This window comes from Caretta caretta, chromosome 2, assembly GCF_965140235.1.
Source record: "Caretta caretta isolate rCarCar2 chromosome 2, rCarCar1.hap1, whole genome shotgun sequence".
Taxonomy (NCBI): domain Eukaryota; kingdom Metazoa; phylum Chordata; order Testudines; family Cheloniidae; genus Caretta; species Caretta caretta.
This window is the reverse complement of record NC_134207.1, coordinates 185905261-185927972: the sequence shown is the minus strand read 5'-3', so window position 1 is coordinate 185927972 and position 22712 is coordinate 185905261. Positions and strand designations below refer to the sequence as shown.

Below are 22712 nucleotides of genomic sequence, written 5' to 3'. Positions count from 1 at the left end.
AAGCATCATCTGTAAGATTTTACATGAATAATTTTTTATGCAAACTAAGCAGGTACACACACACACACTAAAACAATACAGACATTCTAAACTATATATGTGTACAAATACTAAAGGGAAACATTTTCAGTTACGTATTAACTTTACAACTTCATGATCCACTTTGTAAGTCACTGTCATAAAGGAATAGTTGAGAAGCTCTGAATGAGTCAATTTAAAGTAGTTGTATTCAAACTGTAGACCATCTATAGTACTTTAAAATAATGAAAGTTAATCATCCACACAGCAGTAAAAATAAGTTTCTATAAGAGTAATGATCAGCTGTCAGACTCTCAATATGATAAAGATTGGCCTTCACCATTTACAAACAGAACTGAGAACCATGTCAGTCTAAACCAGCATAGAACTACCAGGATTATTTAACGTTTGTCTTTCCTGAGTTTTGCTACTGGAATAGACAGGCACACAGAAGTTTTGCTTTTTGTCAGTACCAGAGCAGAAAATGATAGCTTTATGTTGAGGGGAATGATTTCATCTACCCCTCTTTGATCCAGCGACCACTTGCAAGAGCTACTACTGTATTCTCCTTGCATGCCAGATACAGAATGGCTGTAAAATGTTTTGTGGGACAGAGCCAAATCCCCTCCCCTGAAGGGCTTCATAAGAAGCACCAGTACTTCTCTGCTAGTTTTTGCAAAACATGATGGTCCAACTGTCCGTTTGAACCAGGAAAACCTTTTGGGAAAACAGGAAGCTATTGGTCCTATGTGCATCCACTCATCTCAGGTACATTTACATGCAGATGCTGCTCCTGGAGAAACCAAGTTCCCTGAGAGTGGAATATTTGTGTGTGGTTTACCCATTTCAAAATGGACACATCCATAGTCACTACAATTTAAAAGGTAGGAATTCGGAAATACGTTCCTAATTGCAGTTTGTCCCTGGACTGTCACCAGGATAGAGAGACCAAAAGATAATTTATCACCCAGATAAAACGTAATTCCCTTTGATGTTTGCTTCCACTTGGAACTTAAGGTCCACTTAGGTTGCCTCTCATGAAAATGTGGAGGAGACGGGTACTAGGAATATAGCTGCAGTCATCAGATCCACCATTTGCAGCATGGTCTTAACTGTCACCTATTAGCTTATGCTTATCCTTTCTATCAGAATGGGGATGCCTTGAATCCTGTCTTGACACAGGAAGGGGTTTAGTTGAGCCATGTCTTGCTCCTACCTATTCCAATTACCTGGTGCGGACAAGCTGAGACTTTGGATAGTTAAATATCAACTCTTGAACTGTTTGGGAATATGAATTAAGCAACTCTTTCAAATCTCTCCAGTTTTTGTACTCTTAATCCTTAAGAAAGAAATCCTTCTGCTAATATGTTAGAATTAGAACAGGTTAAATAATATTTGTAGAATAGGTTACTGGATGATTTCCAAATATTTTCCAATGAATAATTTCTCACACAACTATTTACCCAAATTTACAGTTGGACACAATATATTTGAATAATTTGTTCAAAGTTCATTATGATTTTTTTTATTACATTAAAGGATTTTTCCCCATTATTTGCCCAGGTCTACTTTAAAAAAAATCTGATTTGATTGCTGGATGTAAAGCTGTTTGCATCATATAGGCCATGCATCTTCCAGCAGAAAAGTAAGTAAGGAGTTTTCAATTCTGGTTACATATAATTTGTTACATAACAAGCAGAATTAGGAACAGCAATGATGTTATAATATAAACAAAAGGAATTGACAGACAGTGTAAAAAATGGCACTGCATATTGAACAGCAGCAGGATTTTAATGCATTCTAGGCACTGATCAAAATAATTAAGTGGTCAAAATTTTAAAAAATTACTTACCTTGCAGAGGGAATTCCCCTCTTATTAAGGTCTGCTCTTACTTTCTCTCCTACATGTCTATAAATCTCCACAATTGCCAATAATGCAGCATCTCTCACCTGTGAATGCATATTTAATTAAGATTTTTAAAAAATTATAGAAGATCATATTTGATGTAACACAATGAATAAGCAATCTTCCAGAGCCCCTATGACAACCAAACATGCAGGTTTGCCCCACAAATAGTTGGACGCATGAGGATGGAAGAGGTGGCTAACAAAAAGCTATTTCAAGGACCTTTCCAGCCATTCCCCATTCAATTAGCCTACCACACCTGGGATGCAGCCTGGGGTTAATTAGTAGAACCAAATGGATATGAAGAAGTTGATTCTCCTATAAAGAGCAGCAGGAAGCAGCAAAGATGGGGGAATGCTTAGAAAGACTACAAAAAGAGTGAGAAAGGCTTCTGCAGAGAAGATCTTGAGACCAGGGAAGTCGCTTCAGTTATGGGGGCAGGAAGGCTGGAAGTAGCCTGCTAAGGAAGGAAGGACACTGAGACACCAGGGGAGTTTGAGGCTGTGGCCAGCTTAAAGCTGGGGGAAGGCTTTTGTGTTCAGTTTTGAACTCTAAGTTAATAAACCATACCCTAAGCAGGGTTGTTTCACTGGACTCTCAAAAAGCCAAGAAACCCCCTTGAAAGGGGGAAGGGGAAGGAGGAGACTGAGGCAGGCCCACCGGCAGAGTGACCTCTAGCCAAGAGGGGACACTGGGGAGGTGGCCATCCCAGTGACACTACAAACAGAAACACTGGAGGGGATGACACAGATATCAAACGGGTGGGGTGGGGGAAGTAATTTCTTCAAAGTCCTATTACACTAGATCAACAATCCCAAACATTATTCCATATATTCTGATGAAATAGTGCTGGTTCCTCTGTTGCCAGCTGCTTCTAATCCAGTTTTGCTTTTCACCATAAATAAGAACCTGATTGCCTGAAAAAGCAGCCAGAAACAAGCAAGAGCCAGCCTTCCTGCCTCCACTAATAGCACCACCACAAAGAATCACAGGTAGGGAAAGAATAAGGGGACCAGCTAGTAGAGAAATATACGCAGAGAAGGAGTGGGGGAAGAGAAAGAAGAAAGAGTATCTCCAAAAATTACATCATACCTATCATGTTAAAGATAGCTAAAAACAAACAATTCCTTAATACTGTATTACTATTCCATGTAAAGTTTTAATGTACTTGGTTCAGGAACCCTATTGATCGGTGAACAGAAAAGCAGGCGGTCCACAACACACTCACTTTATTAAGATATATCCCATACCATGACTTGTTTAAAAAAAAAAAAAAAAAAAAAAAGAGCCACAAAATGCCAGAGCTTCTTTCAGACTTCAAAACAACTCCCTATGCTATTAGGAGACAGGAATCCAGCCTAATTGAAAGCAAAAGCATATAAATTAGATGGAAGATCCATTACCTAGTCCAGGGGAGGGCACACTCTTTGGCCTTAGGCTGCATTGGGTTTCAGAAATTGTATGGAGGGCAGGTTAGAGGAGGCTGTGCCTCCGCTAACAGCCAGGCGTAGCCCAACCCCCCCCCCATCCGACCCCCCCATGCTTTTCACCCCGACAGCCCACCCGGGACCCCTGCCCCATCCACACCCCCTGCTCTCTGTCCCCCTGACTGCCCCTGGACCCCCCACTCCTAACTACCCCCCCGCCCCATCCAACCACCTCTTCTCTCTAACTGCCCCCTGCCTCCCCATCCAACCTCCATCCTTCCTCACTGCACCCCCTCCAGGGACCCCTGCCCCATCCAACCACCCCTTCTCCCTGACCGCCCCCAGCTCCTGACCACCCCCCAAACTCCCCTGCCCTCTATCCAACCCCCCTCACCACGCTGCCTGGAGCACTGGTGGCTGGCGGCACGGCTACACCAGGACAGGCAGCTGCGTCGCCCAACTGGAACCAGCCACGCACCGCACAGCACAGAGCACTGGGTCAGGCCAGGCTCGGCAGCTGTGCTGCCCCAGGAGCTCGCAGCCCTGCTGCCCACAGCATTGGCGCAGTGAGCTGATGCTGTGGGGGAGGGGCCGGGGGCTAGCCTCCCAAGCCAGGAGCTCAGGGGCCAGGCAGAATGGTCCCGCTGGCCGGATGTGGCCCGCAGGCTGTAGTTTGCCCACCTCTAATCTAGTCCGTACCCTATCAAAACTTTTTTCCTTACTGTATTTTCTAGTGCTTTGTCAAGTCCTATTTCAAACAAACCACAAGTGAGGCTTCAACCACTTCAATCTGAAGGCTATTCAATAGTGCAGATGTCACTATTCAGAACTTTTCTCCTCATTTTCATTTTAGCGATCTCTTTGCTTAATTTCATCTCCTTACTAGCTGTAGTTAAAGCTATGTTTATGTCATGGAGGTCATGACTTCAGAAATCTCTGTGACATTCTCTGGGGCTGCAGGATTCTAGAGCTGGTAGCCAGCGGTGCCCTGGCAGGGCTCCAGGACAGACAACACCAACGACAGGCAACAGGGCCCCCTTCAAGGTTCCAGCAACAGGTGACATGCACCTGAGGGGGCCCTCCTCAGGGTTCCAGCAACGAGCGAGAGCCTAGCACAGGGAGGGGGAACGCCACGGGCAAGCAGCTGGGGGTGTCCAGTTTTCTCTTTGGGAAATATGGTCACCCCTGCAGCTTCCAGCCGCAGTAGGTGGAGAGGGGACTCCCTGAAGCTTCCAGGGGGGAAATCACTGAGCCGCAGCAGCAAAAGTCACAGACAGGTCACGGCTTCTGCAAATTTTTGTTTATTACCTGCAACATGTCCATGACTTTTATTAAAAATAACCCTGACAAAATCTTAGCCTTGGCTATAGTCCTTATACCTCCCTAAATATCTCGCCTCACCTGTCTGCATTCTGCAAGATGTGTTCACTTTGTACTTGTTATGTTTCCTTAGTCAAGCTGTACAAATTTCATTTTAATCTTCCATCTGAGGTTAATCCTTCCTGTCATTCAATTATTTTTGTTGCTTTTCTCTGAATATGTTCTACAGAAAATGACTATCAAACAGTGATTTGATTTAAGCTACTGGAGACAGGAAACAAATGAGATGAGAGAGCCAACAGGCCCCACTGAGGCAGGCACACCGTAACAGTTCTCCCACAACACTGTGTCCATCTGGCAACACATAAGGCTCAGGGAGAAAAAGCCAACAGGTAAGGCTTGAATAGGTGGAATTAAAAGACAGCATAAAAAAGATCCATAAAGATTTTTCTTTAAGGACATAACATCAATTTACCATCTTTTTTTAATATCAAAATGCACACTGTACAAGTAATATATAGCAATAAAATCCTTACCTGACTATTGGAGTCTCCAGACAAGATGCATAAGTGTGGTACCAACTTACTGAGGATTAGTGGTTGTGCACCATAACTAAAAATGAAATAAATCAATTAAGAAAGAGAAAAACACTTTTTCCACACCAAAACAGAAGTTTTACTTTGTAGCTTAGCATCGCTAAAGTAAACATTTTCATGGATCCCCAGCTCTTGGTGCGCATATATATACACACACATACATACACACACACACACACAGAGTGTGTATATATATTTATACACACACACTGTGTGTGTGTATTATAGATAGATAGATAGATAGATAGATAGATAGATAGATGTATTGTGATAGGGTCGGGCCAGATGGCTACAAGAGAGTAATAGAAGGCAGATATATTAGCCCCAGGCTAAGTAGGTCCCTTTTCCCTGAGTATGGTAACAGGGAAGGTTCCAGAACCATCACGAACCTTCTGGAGACAATTAAGACAGGCTGATTAGAACACCTGCAGCCAATCAAGAAGCTGCTAGAATCAATTAAGGCAGGCTAATCAAGGCACCTGGGTTTTAAAAAGGAGCTCACTTCAGTTTGTGGTGTGCATGTGAGGAGCTGGGAGCAAGAGGCACATGGAGCTGAGAGTTAGAACGCGGACTTTTGGAGGACTGAGGTGTATGAGCATTATCAGACACCAGGAGGAAGGTCCTATGGTGAGGATAAAGAAGGTGTTGGGAGGAGGCCCTCGGGAAGTAGCCCAGGGAGTTGTAGCTGTCACACAGCTGTTCCAGGAGGCACTCTAGACAGCTGCATTCCGCAGGGCTCTGGGCTGGAACCCGGAGTAGAGGGCGGGCCCGGGTTCCCCCCAAATCCTCCCAACTCCTGGTCAGACACAGGAGGAGTTGACCTGGACTGTGGGTTCAGAAAAACGGCCAAGCTGAGGGCTGCCGTAAAGCTCCAAGGCGACCAAATCCGCCAATAAGTGTAAGACCTACCAAGGTAGAGCAGGAACTTTGTCACAGTATACATACACACATGCACGCACGCACCAAAAGAACATTCTTTCAGCTAACTCCAGAAAGCTTGGACAAGTCAATTGCTCAGATCATCCAATTTAGTAAGAGCATTTTTTAAATGCATCAGGCACCTTACAGTATAAATTCAGATGGAAAAGTCATTCAGAAACAAACAGGATAGAATGCTAATTTTAATATTTTATGTCTCCATAAAAACAAAAAACTTACATATTTAAGGTTGCAACAAGACACAAACACACTCCTTCTCGGGATCGGTAGTTCTTGTGTTTAAAACCAACAGCAAGACGGTCCCAAATACACTATTAAAACAAAAACAATTGCTTTGAATCACTAGTAGCACAATGCAACCTGTTCACCGTCTATAATGTTTAAATAGAAACTTCATCAGAAACTATTGATATGATGAGAATATTCTGAAGTTTTGTTTTGTAAAGTAGAGGAAAGTTTTGAACAAAAATGAGGTTTTTGGGTTTTTTTTTAAAACAGGTTTTACAACATGGAACACTAACCAACTCCGCCTCCTCTCCCAATCATTGGATTATTTACAATAAGCAACAGAAAATATCTCACACCAGAAACATTTCTAAAATGGTTTGTCTTTATACACTCCCAATATTTCATTCCCCTAATTCTATATATTTTGAAATATTTTTCCTTTTGTAACTCAACTGCAAAGCCAACGCAAAACTTTAAAACTTACTACTGTGGCTTAAAGCAAAGGTTTTTCTTTATTTATTTTGTCCAATAGTTTACTTATTTCCCGATCAAAATCTCCTCCCATTCCCAGTTTTTAGTCTCTTCCAGTACTCATTCTTCTACACTTGCATTAAATTTCTTCTGCATTTCTTCATTTTATATTTTAATTTTTTCCCCATTCATTTATCTTGGTTCTATTTTTCTCTCCAATTCCATTTCTCTCTTCTTCTCAGTATGCTTTGCGTTGATCTCTTGCCATTTCTTTTACTTTCTTACACCAAATTCTTACACTGAATTTCTTACACTAAACAATCCCTCATCTGCTCTCCTGCATGTCATTTTTCAGTGTCTTTTATCTGTCTTTATTAATTCCCTTCTCGTTTTATCTTTTTTAATTCTCCATTTTCCAGGAGTTCTGGAGCTCTACATCACACAGTTAATGCTGCAACTTGGAGCTTACAAAACTCTGGAATTCCAGTGATATTTAAAAGCAAGTGCATAGACACAAACTGCAAGCCCCTTCAGCTGCAATGCTGCCATCTTTGAGCAGGCATCTGAGAATGTCGCCTAGCAACGACTGCACACTGCCTGAGGAATAGCATATTTTTCAGTGTATGCAGCATTCTATAATTAAGCCTCTCCAAATACCACAATTCTGATGTAGCATAGTTGCACCAAACAGCACACTGTGGCATACCTATGTAAACTATTAAAATTGCATTCATGTTACTGAAAGCAACAATGCTAATCAAAAAGAGGTAGTGTAAGAAGTACTAAACACTAGATAACATCCTTTTTCATTATTATGTAGCACATTTTAGAATAGCTATAAAAAGGTTACAGTAATCAAAATTTTTAAATAAATTTTCACTTGACAAATTTTACATTTTACCTTGTATAAATTGTAAAGAGAACAAACTAGAGAAGACAAGCACTACTTCCTTGCCAAAATAGCACAGGTGAACAAAGCATACGCTGGCAAGAAAGAAAACATCCATCTCCAACTAGCCCATCTTCTGAGGTAAGAGAGAAAATAAGGAAGTCTTCTTGCCAGACAGACAGACAAGAAATAGGCAGAGAAGTAACTGCAAGACATTGTAGGGTAGTAAAACAAACATCTTCAAACAGAAATTTAGGATTATTTAGGCTACCCCCTCCACTACCACTCATCCCTCCAAAAAGGGACTTAATCACATAGGTCTCTGAGAAATCTGCTCTCTAGCAATAGTTAACATCTCCTTCTCATATTTGGTTTACCAAACCCATGCATTTACTTGCTGTATTTTTAAAATTATGCTACTATATCTTCCCATGTTTTGTTCTGTGTTTTATTGCTTTTGGGTTTTTTGTATTTTATTTACTTTTCAGAAATAAGCATCCTCAACATCTCAATGTAAGAAAAGGGAGTTTACCAGCAAGCAACTCAACAGTTCCTAGGGAACAGGCTATTATAGAAGTGATGAAATGCTCAGTAAGAAACACATGCGACTAAGTCTTTTTTGGTTGAGGAAAAGGGACAGGAGGAGTGCAGGAGAGAACTATGCATTTTTAAGGTTGCTTAAATTACACCAGAATACTTTTTGTCTCACAAATTTTCAAACATTATCTCTAGTTGTGGATGCGATTTGTAGATCCAAGTTCCCTGCACATTCATCCCCACATCTCTGAACAAACATATGCCAGTTTTAGAGGTTTAAAGTACCTTGCTCTGGTTTGCAAAACTAAACGAGTCTCCCTATTCATCTCCATATCTAAACTTATAAAGAGGATTTCCTTAAGAGGGAATTAGTAGTAGTTGAGTAACAATAGCATTCCTATTGATGACCCCTGTTCCAAGACTCCACAATAATACTGCTTAAGTGATAAATCCTATTAGGCAATCTTTCATTTTTCAGACTTACATTAATAGGAGTCTTACAGAACCACCCAGAAACCCAACCATAAACAGAGTCCCGTTGTGCAAGGCACTGCATAAACACATAGTAAAAGACAGTTTCTGACTCAAGGAACTTACAGTCTATGGCTATGTCTACACTGCACCTTCATCTGTAAAGCTTTTTGTCACTAAGGGGTGTGAAAAAACACCCCCCGACCAACAAAAGTTTGACTGACAAAAATCACCTGTGTAGACAGTGCTTTGTTGGCAGGTGATGCTCTCCTGCCGACAAAACTACTGATCCTTGTTGGGGGTGGTTTTATTTTGTCGGCAGGCAAGAGTTCTCCTGCTGACAAAGAACAGCCATACTGTGTACCTTACAGAGGCACGGCTGTAGCAGCACAGCCATGCCACTGTAAGGTGCACAGTGTAGACATAGCTTAAGTACACAAGACAGACAAAAGATGGAAAGTATTTTTAGCCCATTTTATACGTGGGGAACTGAAGCTCAGGGAGATTAACTGCTTTGCCCAAGTCAGGCAGGAAGTATGTGGCAGATCCAGGAACCCAGATTTTCTGAGCTGTAATCCAGCGTCTTAACCACAAGACTATCCTTATGTGGATGTATTATTCACCCTATAGGCTTTTAATTAATTTGATTTTGGGGAAGTTGAGGGTCAAGCTTATTTCCATTGTATTAATTAAAATTCAAGCCCATCTGGAAGTTTCAAACATGTTTAATTAAAATACTTCTGCCATCCTAGTACGAAAGCATCTGCTTTTGATTTATATAACGTAAAAACAGTATATTTAGTGTCAGAGTTGTATCTTCAGTTAATGCAAAACAATCCAATATTGTTTACACATTAAAACAATGATCCAGCTAAAACTTGCACACACATTTAACAACTGACTTCATTGGAATGACTTGTGTTTCAAGTTAAGATCACATGTAAATGTTTGTAAGATCAGAGCCTAACTCTGAATTTCCAGAAGTGGTCATACCATTGGTGGTGCTGCCTGGTCCATTAATTTCAATATAAGAGTCTGTGCTTGCTCTCGAACTTGGTCTTTGGCATCTCCCATTCGATCAATCAATGCTAGAAGAACTAGAGGACCAAAAAAAGGATTAACAAAATATGTATTAATCAATTTAAGACTAACAAGTTTATAAGAAATGTTTCTTAGAGAACAATTAAGATTTTTCTAGTTCAAAAATCAAGACACGACTGAAAACAAGTCCAAAACAAGTCCAAATATTTTAAAGATAGATTTTTAAAAAAAAATTATTTAAATGAGTCGCTAATCAGTTTTCTGTCACACGTTTAAGAACAATGAGTTGGACTGGAATTAAGAAGCAGAATGCTATCAAAATAACTAAGCCACAGATAATATTTCCCTTCTTGCCAACTATATACATTACTTCAGTTTGATCTTCAAAAAGAATGTCAGACAAAGGCTTCTCAGCCGATATTACTTTATAAGGATAAGGCCTTTGTCTGCAGCCATATTGTAAGGCCTGGTGCCAAAGGTATCCGTCTGCAACCAGATTAAAAGAGCAGCCAAGCAGCAGTCATTAGCTGAGAAGTAGGAAGTCACATCCTCACATTACATCTATATTACATTAAAGCAATGTGATATCAGGCTGTTAAGAAGGAGACCCTGTCCTAGTAGCACCCACTATCACCAGATAAAGAAACAGATCTTAAGATGGTTAAAGAAAACTTAGTCTGATAGCATCCTGTCAAGAAATCACTTATCAATAGTTTTCAGAGTAGCAGCCGTGTTAGTCTGTGTCCGCAAAAAGAAAAGGAGGACTTGTGGCACCTTCAAGATCAACAAATTTATTTGAGCATAAGCTTTCGTGAGCTACAGCTCACTTCATCTGATGAGAGCTGTAGCTCACGAAAGCTTATGCTCAGGAGCCACAAGTCCTCCTTTTCTTTTATCAATAGTTGTGGTTGTGAAATACTCATTTCTTTATTGTTTTGTCATTATGGTCCCTACTCCCCTATTGTTTATCTGTATGGTATGTGTCTGGTTCTTTAATTGTTTCTGTCTGTTACATAATCATTTTTGCTAGGTGTAAATTAATTACGGCGGTGGGGTAGGATTGGTTAGAGAATTTTGTTACACTATGTTAGAACTGGTTAGTAAAATAGTATAATGATTGGTTAAGGTACAGCTAAAAAGGACTCAAATTTCACTATTTAAACTGGGGTCCAAAAGGAAGTTCTTTGGGAACCAACTGTGATGTTGGACTCCATATGATTTTATGAAAACATGATAATGAGTGTGAATATAATGTAACTGGAATATGCTTCATGCAAAATCTCTCTTATAAGTTATCACTACAAATCTTATCTACTGAGTGTGGTCATCCTATTTGTATAAATGTATCATTCTTGTATCTGAAACTAGAAATATGAAATATAACTCTGAGGTCCTATTGTAATTATCCAAAGTGTGGGCCATTAATGGTGGTCTGGAATCTTGATGGCTCCCAGCAACTACGGCAACTGGTTGTAAATGACTGTTTACTTGCAAGACTTCCTGTGAGTCAGGCCAGAAAGAATGAAGGCTTTGGGTCTCATAGGATGTCATGTCTCATGTCTAGTTGGCAGCCGGTGTCAAGTGGAGTGCCCCAGGGGTCGGTCCTGGGGCCGGTTTTGTTCAATATCTTCATAAATGATCTGGAGGATGGTGTGGATTGCACTCTCAGCAAATTTGCGGATGATACTAAACTGGGAGGAGTGGTAGATACGCTGGAGGGCAGGGATAGGATACAGAGGGACCTAGACAAATTGGAGGATTGGGCCAAAAGAAATCTGATGAGGTTCAATAAGGATAAGTGCAGGGTTCTGCACTTAGGACGGAAGAACCCAATGCACAGCTACAGACTAGGGACCGAACGGCTAGGCAGCAGTTCTGCGGAAAAGGACCTAGGGGTGACAGTGGACGAGAAGCTGGATATGAGCCAGCAGTGTGACCTTGTTGCCAAGAAGGCCAATGGCATTTTGGGATGTATAAGTAGGGGCATAGCGAGCAGATCGAGGGACGTGATCGTCCCCCTCTATTCGACATTGGTGAGGCCTCATCTGGAGTACTGTGTCCAGTTTTGGGCCCCACACTACAAGAAGGATGTGGATAAATTGGAGAGAGTCCAGCGAAGGGCAACAAAAATGATTAGGGGTCTGGAACACATGACTTATGAGGAGAGGCTGAAGGAACTGGGATTGTTTAGTCTGCAGAAGAGAAGAATGAGGGGGGATTTGATAGCTGCTTTCAACTACCTGAGAGGTAGTTCCAGAGAGGATGGTTCTAGACTATTCTTAGTGGTGGAAGAGGACAGGACAAGGAGTAATGGTCTCAAGTTGCAGTGGGGGAGGTTTAGGTTGGATATTAGGAAAAACTTTTTCACTAGGAAGGTGGTGAAACACTGGAATGCGTTGCCTAGGGAGGTGGTGGAATCTCCTTCCTTAGAAGTTTTTAAGGTCAGGCTTGACAAACCCCTGGCTGGGATGATTTAATTGGGTATGGGTCCTGCTTTTGAGCAGGGGGTTGGACTAGAAGACCTCCTGAGGTCCCTTCCAACCCTGATATTCTATGATTCTAGGATGTGACTATGGCACCTGGTACTGTAATTCATCTTAAACCTGGTGCTTTTCCATTTAGAAGGAAAGATGGGGATCCAGAGACACAAAAAAGATTCCCGCCTTGTGCCAAAGCTATATAAGCAGGTGGAACAGAAAAAAGGAAGTTCCAGTCATGGGAAATCCCCTAGTTACCACCTGAGGTGAGGCTAACAAGAACCGTACCGGGGAAAGGATTGGGCCCAGACTAGGAAGGATTCCAGTCTGTGAAAGAAGCTTATTGGAACACCTCTGAGTGTGAGATTTTCTCTGTAATCAGTTTCTTAATGTATTAGGCTTAGACTTGCATGTTTTGTTTTAATTTTGCTTGGGAACTTCCTTTGTTCTGTCTGTTATTACTTGGAACCACTTAAATCCTACTTTTTATGTTTAATAAAATCACTTTTGCTTATTAAATTAACCCACAGTGAGTAATTAATACCTGGGGGAGCAAACAGCTGTGCATCTCTCTATCAGTGTTATAGAGGGCGGACAATTTACGAATTTACCCTGTATAAGATTTATACACAGTAAAACGGATTCATTTGGGGTTCGGATCCCATTGGGAGCTGGGTGTCTTGGTGCTGGAAACACGAGCACTTGCTAAGCCGTTTTCAGTTAAGTCTGCAGCTTGTCTGAGTCTGTGTTGCAGCAGATTAACTTATCTAGCTCAACAAGACAGGGTTCTGGAGGCCCAAACAAGCAGAGAAAAGGGGCTTAGAGGTAGTCTCAGCACATCAGGTGACAGTCCGAAGGGAGTCTCTGTGACCAAACCCGAGACACCAACTCCAGGACACAGCCCCAAAGATCAGAGCTGCCAGACCTCAACAATCTGTCAATGACAGCGTGCAGAAACTGGAGTCCCCCAGATGGACCTGATCCTGACTGACCATCAAGAAAAGTTCATCTGTCTTATTGGGAGTGGTGAGAATTGTGTATGTAGCGTGTGCAGTCTGTTTTGGTGACTGTTAATATAGAGAGGTTATGTAGCATATTACTGTGTAAGGCTCTTTCACTGGTAAAAGGTCCTGCACACCTGGAGAAGTAGTATACACCCAGAGCTCAACGTATTGGGAAAGGGTGTGGGTACTTAAAATTGACCAAGTTAGTTACACCCTGAGCCCTATGAATTTGGGTAAGGGTAGGTGCTTTTTGACTGGAGCCCTACAGACTGGGAAGAGGTGGGGTGCCCTAAGGTGTGCAGGTAACACTTCAGAAATAGAACACTTTGCCAGACCTCAAAAAGCTAGCCTGGAAATTGTTTTTAGATGCGGTTTTCTTCTAATTATGCATGCCATTTTCAGTAATTCCCTCAACTTTATATTTCCAGGCATAACAATTATTAAAATCTATACAGAATGACAAAATGTATTATTGAAATAAGGTTCTATCTTCCACAAGAATCAGGGTACAAGAAGGCACAATATTAAGCACAAGCATCCTTAATACTATTTAATAGAACTAATGTGACTATCTTCAAGTCCTAAATTCAACAAGCTGTAATGGAAATAAATATCAGACCTGTAAAATCTTTGATTAGCTGTGTTACCAAATTGCAACTTACATTTGATTAAAAGGCAGCAACACAACAGAGTTTTAAGGTTATGCAGCAATCTCCTGGGTGAACTGCTAGACCAAAACTATGCAAGTTATCTTGCTATGCCGATTCCCAGTACTCTGTTCATAACCTAAATGTGTTCTGTAGCAGACTCATTTTCTCCTATCCAATGGTCTCAGCAACTTCTTCAAAGTCAAAGGGGCTAACACATAGAAGGCTCTGCCTGCAGCTCTCTCTCAAGAGTGCTGATCACAGCTGTGGTGGTATGACAGAGAGCCAGTCTCTCAGTTAAGCAGCTACCAAGTCATCTAGTGCTTTTTAGTTCATATCCAACTCCTGGAACTCCACCTGGAAGTCACTGTGATCTAAAATCTACTATGGGTACCTGGCGAGTTACACTGCTGCTTCTGTGCCAACTTCAGTTTCTGAGCTAAAGAATAGATGAGGCTAAAAGAGACCATTATGATCTAGCCTTACCTTTTGCATAATTCAGGCCACAGAACCTCACCCAGAGTTGTTCTTCAGCCCAGACCTGAAAGAGAGCTCTGTGCAAGCCCAAGTTTATCTCTATGACCAACAGAAGCTGGTCTCTCTAACATCCTGGGACCAAGAGGGTTACAACAATGCTGCATACAACAGTGGGAGATGACTGTTATTACTAGAAAGAGGGGAGATTGCCAGCTGCCTCTTCACCTTGAGCAGCTACTGCTATTCTGAGTAAGACGCATGGGAAGAGGGGAGGGCTCACAGAGGGCTCTGTACTGCAAAGATCCCACTACCCCACCACAGGGTCTGCTGGGGTGGCTGATGGCAGGGGCCAATACACTTAACCTTCTGCTTGGCAGACTGATCTTGGCAAGGCCACCCAATACAAGAGACCAACAACGTAGCAGGGAGCTTCTCACAGGTCTTCAGACTGCCCAGGACATAACTGCTCCTTAGCCCGCTGCTCTTCTTTTGGAAGATAGGGTCTGGGACCGGAAGACTGAAATCTCAGCTTCATGACACCTCAGCAGAGGGTACTATGTGCATAAGGCCTCCTTCCATTGCAGCAGCAGACTCTGTGGTATAAGCATAAATCCATTTTTGGGGAGGACACTGCCTAGCACTATTTGGGGGGAAGGGAGGATTAATGTATTAAGTAATGAATGTGTGGCCTTTGGGAAGACACAGGGTTAGCCAGCACAAGAGCAAGGTCTTCAACCATAAAGTTGATGAGCATGTATCTTACCAGCAGGAGACTAGAAAGAAGGGGGACACAGCGCAGGGCACAAGTAAATGTCAGCTTTTTGACTAGGCTTAGGGCTTGTCTACACTACCCGCCAGATCAGCGGGCAGTGATCGATCCAGCAGGGGTCGATTTATCATGTCTAGTATAGATGCAAGAAATTGACCGCTGAGCGCTCTCCCGTTGACTCCGATACTCCACCAGAATGAAAAGGGCAAGCGGAGTCGACGGGAGAGTATCAGCTGTCGACTTACCGCAGTGAAAACACCGTGGTAAGCAGATCTAAGTACATCACGTAAGCTAGGCTATTCATGTAGCTGAAGCTGCATATCTTAGATTAACCCTGTGCAGTAGTATAGACAAGCCCTTAAACTATTGCAGAAATATTTCAAGCAATAATGGTGATTAGAATCAAATCAAAATCAAGAAAGTCATTTAAGAACATTTTATTTGATGTCATACATTTTTATGCATCATATTTGTTTTTTTAATTATCACTACATCATTTGGGCAGATGTCTTCACTGAGCTGTTCATCCACAACAGATCTAAAAGCAGATGAAGTTAGCTGAGAACCTATCATTCTGGAAGGAAGCATTTCAAGAAAAACTGATTCTCAACAGTAAGAGACACCTGACTGGCAAGTGTAGGAATCTAAGAGCTTTAAAACAACACAGTAAAAAATAGAAAGCAGCAGCAGTCCCCCAGGCTGCTCCCCTCCTGCCCTGGAGCAGCATCAACCATAAAGGGCCCCCCCAGACCACCTAAGATTTAGCCAGGGGTATTTTTAGTACAAGTCATGGACAGGTCACAGGATGTGAATTTTTGTTTTATTTCCCATTATCTGTCCATGATTTGTACTATAAATACCCTGACTAAATCTTAGCCTAACAGCCACTGATGGACTTATCCTTAGAGCCCTGCACGGATACAAAATTTATGTCCACAGATGCAGATATCCGCAGATATAAATCAGCATCCCTGGAGTTGCAGGGCTGTACTGGGAACCACAATGTCCAAAGCAGCAGCCTGCTGCCACACCCAGGACTCAGCACCCCATGCCAGCAGCTCCTCCAGCATGGCTATACTGCCCCTAGCCCGACCCAATGCACTAACGCAACCAGGGACAGCTGCCAGTGAGCAGGGTTGGGGCCAGTACAGCCATGCCGGAGGAGCTGCCGGCTCGGGGCGCTGGCTCCTGGGAGTGGCGGCCTGATAGGCTGCTGCTTTCGCCACTGTGGTTCCCAGTGGATCCCTACAGCGCCACACATAGATACAAAATTTATATCTGCAGATATAAATTTTGTATCTGTGCAGGGCTCTACCGATCCTCCATGAACTTATCTAGTTCTTTTTTGAATTCTCAAAAAGAAAAGGAGTACTTGTGGCACCTTAATTGTTAGTCTCTAAGGTGCCACAAGTACTCCTTTTCTTTTTGAGAATATAGACTAACATGGCTGCTACTCTGAAACCTTTTTGAATTCTGTTACAGTTTTGGCCTTCATAACATCTCCAACAACAAGTTCCACAAGTTGACTATGTGGTGTGAAATACTTCCTTTCGTATGTTTTAAACCTGCTGCCTATTAATTTCATTAAGTGACCCCTAGTTCTTGTGTTATGTGAAGGAGTAAATAACATTTCCTTATTCACTTTCTCTGCACCAGTCAAGAATTTATAGACCTCTATGATATCTTCTCTGATTCATCTCTTTTCCAAGATGAAAAGTCCCAGTCTTTTTAATCTCTCCTCATATGGAAGCCGTTCCATATCTCTAATAATTTTTGTTGCTCTTCTCTGTACCTTTTCCAATTCTAATACATCTTTTTTGAGATGGGGAGACCAGATCTACATGCAATATTCAAGATGTGGGCATACCATGGATTTATACAGTGGCATTATGATATTTCTGTTTTATCTATCCCTTTCTTAACAGTTCCTAACATTGTTACTTTTGACCGTTGCTGCATGTTGAGTAGATGTTTTCAGAGAACTATCCACAGTGACTGCAAGATCTCTTTCTTGAGTGGTAACAGCTAATTTATACCCCACCATTTTGTATGGATAGTTCGGATTATGTTTTCTAAGGTGCATTACTTTGCCTTTATCCACACTGAATTTCATCTGCCGCTGTGTTGTGAGATCCCTTTGTAATTCTTCACAGTCTGCTTTGGACTCCACTATCTTGAGTAATTTTGTACCATCTGCAAATTTTCCACCTTACCATTTACCCCTTTTTCCACATCATTTATAAATATGTTGAACAGCACTGGTCCCAGTACAGACTCCTGGGGGACACCAAAATTTACCTCTCTCCATTCTGAGAGCTGTCCATTTATTCTTACGCTTTGTTTTCTATCTTTTAACCAGTTATCAATAGGTGGGAGGACCTTCCCTCTTATCCAATGACTGCTTATCCTACAACATGTTACAGAAAACTTAAATATCCAGCATCTGCTGTCTCACTCTGAAGCAAGCAACAACTATATATAACCTTAAAGGATTATTCTCATCTACTAGCCCATATTAAGCATTTCCTTTTCATTAAAAAGTATTAAGACTTTTTTTTAAATCAAAATTATAAGTAAAATGTTAACAAGTAGATATGGTACCTGGGATGGTAAAATATATAAATTTTCAAGCTGTTATAATAAAATGAGGTTTTTACACAGTGCTTAAAATGATTTCTGGTTCATTCTGTTTCTCCCTTACTCAGTTTGCAGATTCTTAAGATGTATTTCATGACAAGTCTTGTAAGGCTGCACATGGAATTTAACAGGAAATATCATATCACAGCCTCAAGAACAATTTAATAAACACAGAAAAGTCTCTTGTAAATTAAAGCTGAAATAATCTAACAGATTCTGGAATGCAAGTGAAGAAGTTTGTTCAAGGCAGGGTTTCATATTTACTAAGAAAGGTTGGATATATTAATTAGTCCTCTATTGTTATTCTTTACTCTCTCCATTTTCTGTGGCAACAACAAAAGAATTCCTAACCAGAAATTGTTTCCTAACTATATTTTGATGTTACGTTGGTTCCATATTAACAAATATTGAACTACTAGGTGAGGAAAAGCGACATTCAAGCAGGATATGATTTAGGCCAAGATTTTAAAAAATGGCTAGCAATTCTGAAAGCCTCAATTTTCTGAGAACCTACTCTCTGAAAATCAGGCCCCTTTCATACGTCTCAAGTTGGTTACAGAAAAATTGAGGCACCCAGAATCACTAGTCACTTCTGCACACCTTAGTCTTAACTTTGACGGTATGTTAGAAAGCTATAGTCTTCATTAAGTACTCTCAGAAGAACATTTTTTTCCCCCCAAAAGGAGGCAAAACCGTTAACCTCATCCCTCAAATTAATTCTTACCCCTTCCTCTAACCATAATCACTGTACTGAAGAATCTCAGCAGTTCACAGATGTTGGGACTCTTATTTGATCTTTGGCTGTGAACAGTGCAGCATAGAAAAAACAGAGTTAACTCTGGTGAACGAGGACTTATACAGAGTTTCAAAGCACTATTTTTGTGACATTTCTCCATACATTTATTCTTATTTTTTGTCCTCTTATGTACCACTCCTTTAAAAATACTTCAATCATTTTTGCAAGCCATGGAATGTGGTGGAAAAAACAAATGCATGTTTATGTAATCTCTGCATTTTGTTTTAACCACATCTTCATGAAGTAGTTGTTAAATTACAATAGAGCCCTACACTGTTTCAAAGACAGACACTTCTTAAAAAATGCTGCTTAATTTGCTTCATTTCTCCAGAACATACCTCTCTGTTCTTATTACCAGGTATCCCTAGACTTCTACAATAATCTCTTTGGTAGTGAAACAGTTCAATCACCTTCAATGAAGATATTTATAAAAATCATTTCAGCATTTCATCTCTCTCAAAACTCCCAGAAATATCAATATTGATGATAGCTGCAAAGAATGTGTAATATGGTTAATCTGAAAAGAAAGGGTAAAACACACTCACTACAATGCAAGATTGTTGCCTAGGAAACTGAATTCATTCTCCTTTACCCTATGGTATATCTCCACACAAAGGTTACTAATGTGCAATTCAGGTCATATTAAAATGCCTGTGTTAGTGACCCTGGCTAAAACTAATTTATGGGATATAGGTAGTTCATAAAGCTATATAGGTAACAATGCATTTGTTTTGCTTTCACTCCTCAGCAAAACCCTTGTTTATTCTTAAGTGAGCAAATGTCTTAAATGACAGTTATTCCCCTTGCCCCACCTTTAAAGAACTACATTCCAATGTAACTGCAGGCCCATGTTTTGACAGGTTATGCTTAGGTAATGCGTTAGGTCAGTTATTACTGGGAGTGTAAGTATCATGCATAGGAACATTCCAATATCTCAAAAACACAAGGCATGAAGTGAGAAAATGCAGGATTTTTTTTTTTTTTTGGCAGATGACAAACCCTTCAATTTCTTATTTCATTAAACAAAATAATATACACCAAAAAAGCAGACTGAAATTTCCAGTTGGGATAAGGTGGATTTAAAAAAATACCCAACACTATTATATAAAAAATAGTACCAATTTAATCTCACAATAATGGGACAGAATGGTGCTTAATATAATAAGTGATCATACTTGAGTACATTAAGACTGTGACACTGTTTTCGAGTAAGAATGGCAAACCACAAAGACTACGTCCTGGAGTATATATATGAAGAAAAAGGAGAGGGGAAAGAATGGTTTGCATCAGCATTTTCAATTTTCAAAGTAATATTTAAGAGTTGATTGGAAAAGCTCTCTCCATCTCTAATCTACATGTATGATGAGATCCAGCAAAGTCACAGATTGAAAGAGGCATATTAGAGAACATACACATTTGCTAAGAAAAAGACTCAATGTTGCTATAGCCATCTTGTCTTCTATTTGGAGATCTTATGCTCTTCTCTCTCCCTTAATATTCTCCTGTCTAGTAATAGAAGCCCTTCCTCACTCCCCATATCACACTGCCAGCCTGAAGTGTAAATCTGCAATACACAACTGGCCATCAGCGCACATCACGAACTATGACCATAACAGGCAGTGCCATATCTGTTAAAATGTCACAGCTGGAGTTTGCAAAGAATCATAATTTTGATTCTTTCCCACTGCTTGACCATGGGAGCTTTGGGTTCAGCCACAAAGTTTATAGGATGATTTCCTAGTCCTACACCCTCTCAAATAAGCAGTACTGCTATTCATAGAGCCGAGATATGGATTTGAAATATTTTCTTCTATAACCCAGACTGTTTAAACACAGTATGGTCACACCCAAGAGAGCATTATTTGACTAGTTCAGGCTTAGTTATGCACAAGTGTGCAAGAAGCTTTTAACACTGAATATACAGTGCAACAACATAGCAGTGTTTTACAGAGAGATGGCTGAAAAGAGAAACTACTACTGATACTCTGAAACCTGTTACTAGGGTAATGTAATTCAGGTCTCTTTCCTTCTTCATTAACAACCACAGAAGTGATTTTGCACATGGATGGACTGGAGAAAAACTGGCTCTTGGTTAAACTTATTTCTCATCAACCTGGCATATAAACAGTGAATACACATAAAGGCAAAAGTTCTGTCCTCTCCTGGAATTCCCCTGGTTCTCCCAAAGCAGATTTCACTTGGCAATTTAAGGCCTGCTCTACATAAAGTAGAAGCGGTTTAACTGAAGCTGCCATTTTAAGTGGAATTAAACCGGTGAAAGTTAAGTTTAGACAAGCTCTCATGCTCAACTTGGATAAAATGCATCACAGGTGGGCTGGGGAAAACTTATCAGCATCTACTTATGCTGTTTGCACCGAGCAGATATGCAGGGTTCACAGCTTAGGGTAGAGTGGCATTATTTTTATTCCAACACCAACATAGTAAAATATTCAAATTGTAAACTCTTCTGAGCAAAGACTTGACTTACATATCTGTTCAACTGTGCACACCAAAAGTATGATATAAAAATAAATAAAAAAAATAAAAATCACATTAAAGCCCAGGTTTAATCCTGAGATGATGGAAAGCAAGGCCTTCTCCAATGAAGATTTATTGCATAACTCCAGAACGCTCCCTAAATGTAAGACAAATACATCTGATACTCATTTCTTACATTAAGCATGTTTCTTATATTAAGTATATTGTGTGTTGTCTTATTGTATGATGGAAGGTGTTCATGCTCTAGGATTTAGAAAGCTGCCTTTTTATCATGTTTTCAATTATATTTTAAAGCTCCCAGATGCATGTACTTATAGGCATCTACAAATTAATATTTATACTATTTACTGTTCTGCATTGTCAAAATCAGCAACGACTCAAAATCTTAGTGCGACATTGAGCTCCTGACCTTCTGGCCCAGAGATGAGAGCTACCAACTAAGGGTATGTCTACACTATGAAATTAGGTCGATATTATAGAAGTTGATTTTTAGAAAACGATTTTATACAGTTGATTGCGTATGTCCACACTAAGCACATTAAGTCGGCGGAGTGCGTCCTCACTACCGTGGCTAGCATCGACTGATGGAGAGGTGCACTGTGGGTAGCTATCCCACAGTTCCCGCAGTCTCTGCCACCCACTGGAATTCTGGGTTAAGCTCCGAGTGCCTGATGGGGCAAACACATTGTTGTGGATGGTTTTGGGTACATGTCATTAGTCACCCCTCCCTCCGTGAAAGGAGAGGCAGACAATTGTTTCGCGCCTTTTTTCCGAGCAGATGCCATACCACGGCAAGCGTGCAGCCTGCTCAGCTCAGCTCACCGACACCACCGCTGTTGTGTCCTGGGTGCTGCTGGCAGCAGACGGTACAGTAGGTCTGCTAACCACTGTCATCCACCACTTCCCCTGCAACTCTGCTCTCCTGCAGCTCAGGGGATCCGTTCTGATCCTCCCGGGTGCTGCTAATCGTCGTCATACACCGCTTCCGCTGCAACTCTGCTCTCCTGCTATTGTCTCAATAGTGAATTTCTCCGTGTTGTCTGTCATGGGCTCCCGGGTACATGTGTTCTTCCTCTGGAAATGTCATCCTCCACCTCTTCCACTGAAACTCTGCTCTCATGAATCCACCTCGCAGGTCCTCTCGTCGTTCTCTATAAATATCTATTCTCGTGGCATCCGTCTTTAGCCACCACTTCCGCTGCAACTCTGCTCTCCCGCAGAAGTCATACCATGGCAAGCATGGAGCCCGCTCAGATCACCACAGCAGTTATGAGCATTGTAAACACCTCACGCATTATCCTGCAGCATGTACAGAACCAGAACCTGAAAAAGCAGGCGAGGAGGAGACGGCACCGCGATGACGAGAGCGATGAGGACATGGACACAGACTTCTCTCAAAGCACGAGCCCCAGCAATTTGGACATCCTGGTGGCAATGGGGCAGGCTCATGCCGTGGAATGCCGATTCTGGGCTCGGGAAACAAGCACAGACTGGTGGGACCGCACAGTGTTGTGGGTCTGGGATGATTCCCAGTGGCTGCGAAACTTTCACATGCGTAAGGGC

At 41.3% G+C, this 22712-nt stretch overlaps 2 protein-coding genes across 40 annotated transcripts in view; one reads left to right on the top strand and one right to left on the bottom strand.

Annotated features, from left to right (window-relative positions):
* Window positions 1–22712, bottom strand: part of CLASP2 (cytoplasmic linker associated protein 2) — a 265828-nt gene that overhangs the window by 229108 nt on the left and 14008 nt on the right. For all 34 annotated transcript variants that reach the window (XM_048838896.2, XM_048838906.2, XM_048838922.2 and 31 more), the window contains exons 3-6: window positions 9796–9899; window positions 6426–6517; window positions 5208–5283; window positions 1871–1968 (exon numbers count right to left, since the gene is read on the bottom strand). In XM_048838896.2, coding sequence (XP_048694853.1) covers window positions 1871–1968; window positions 5208–5283; window positions 6426–6517; window positions 9796–9899 — 370 coding nt within the window. The remainder of the gene's footprint in view (window positions 1–1870; window positions 1969–5207; window positions 5284–6425; window positions 6518–9795; window positions 9900–22712) is intronic.
* The window catches only part of LOC125631768 (uncharacterized protein T26G10.4), a 33267-nt gene continuing 23732 nt past the window's right edge, over window positions 13178–22712 (top strand). For 2 of the 6 annotated variants that reach the window (XM_048838958.2, XM_048838957.2), the window contains exon 1: window positions 13178–13357. The gene's annotated coding sequence lies outside the window, so the exon portion shown is untranslated. Of the gene's footprint in view, window positions 16241–17576; window positions 17861–22712 lie in introns of those variants that run through there. The other 4 variants (XR_007355053.2, XR_007355051.2, XR_012667163.1 and 1 more) reach the window with 4 other exon arrangements.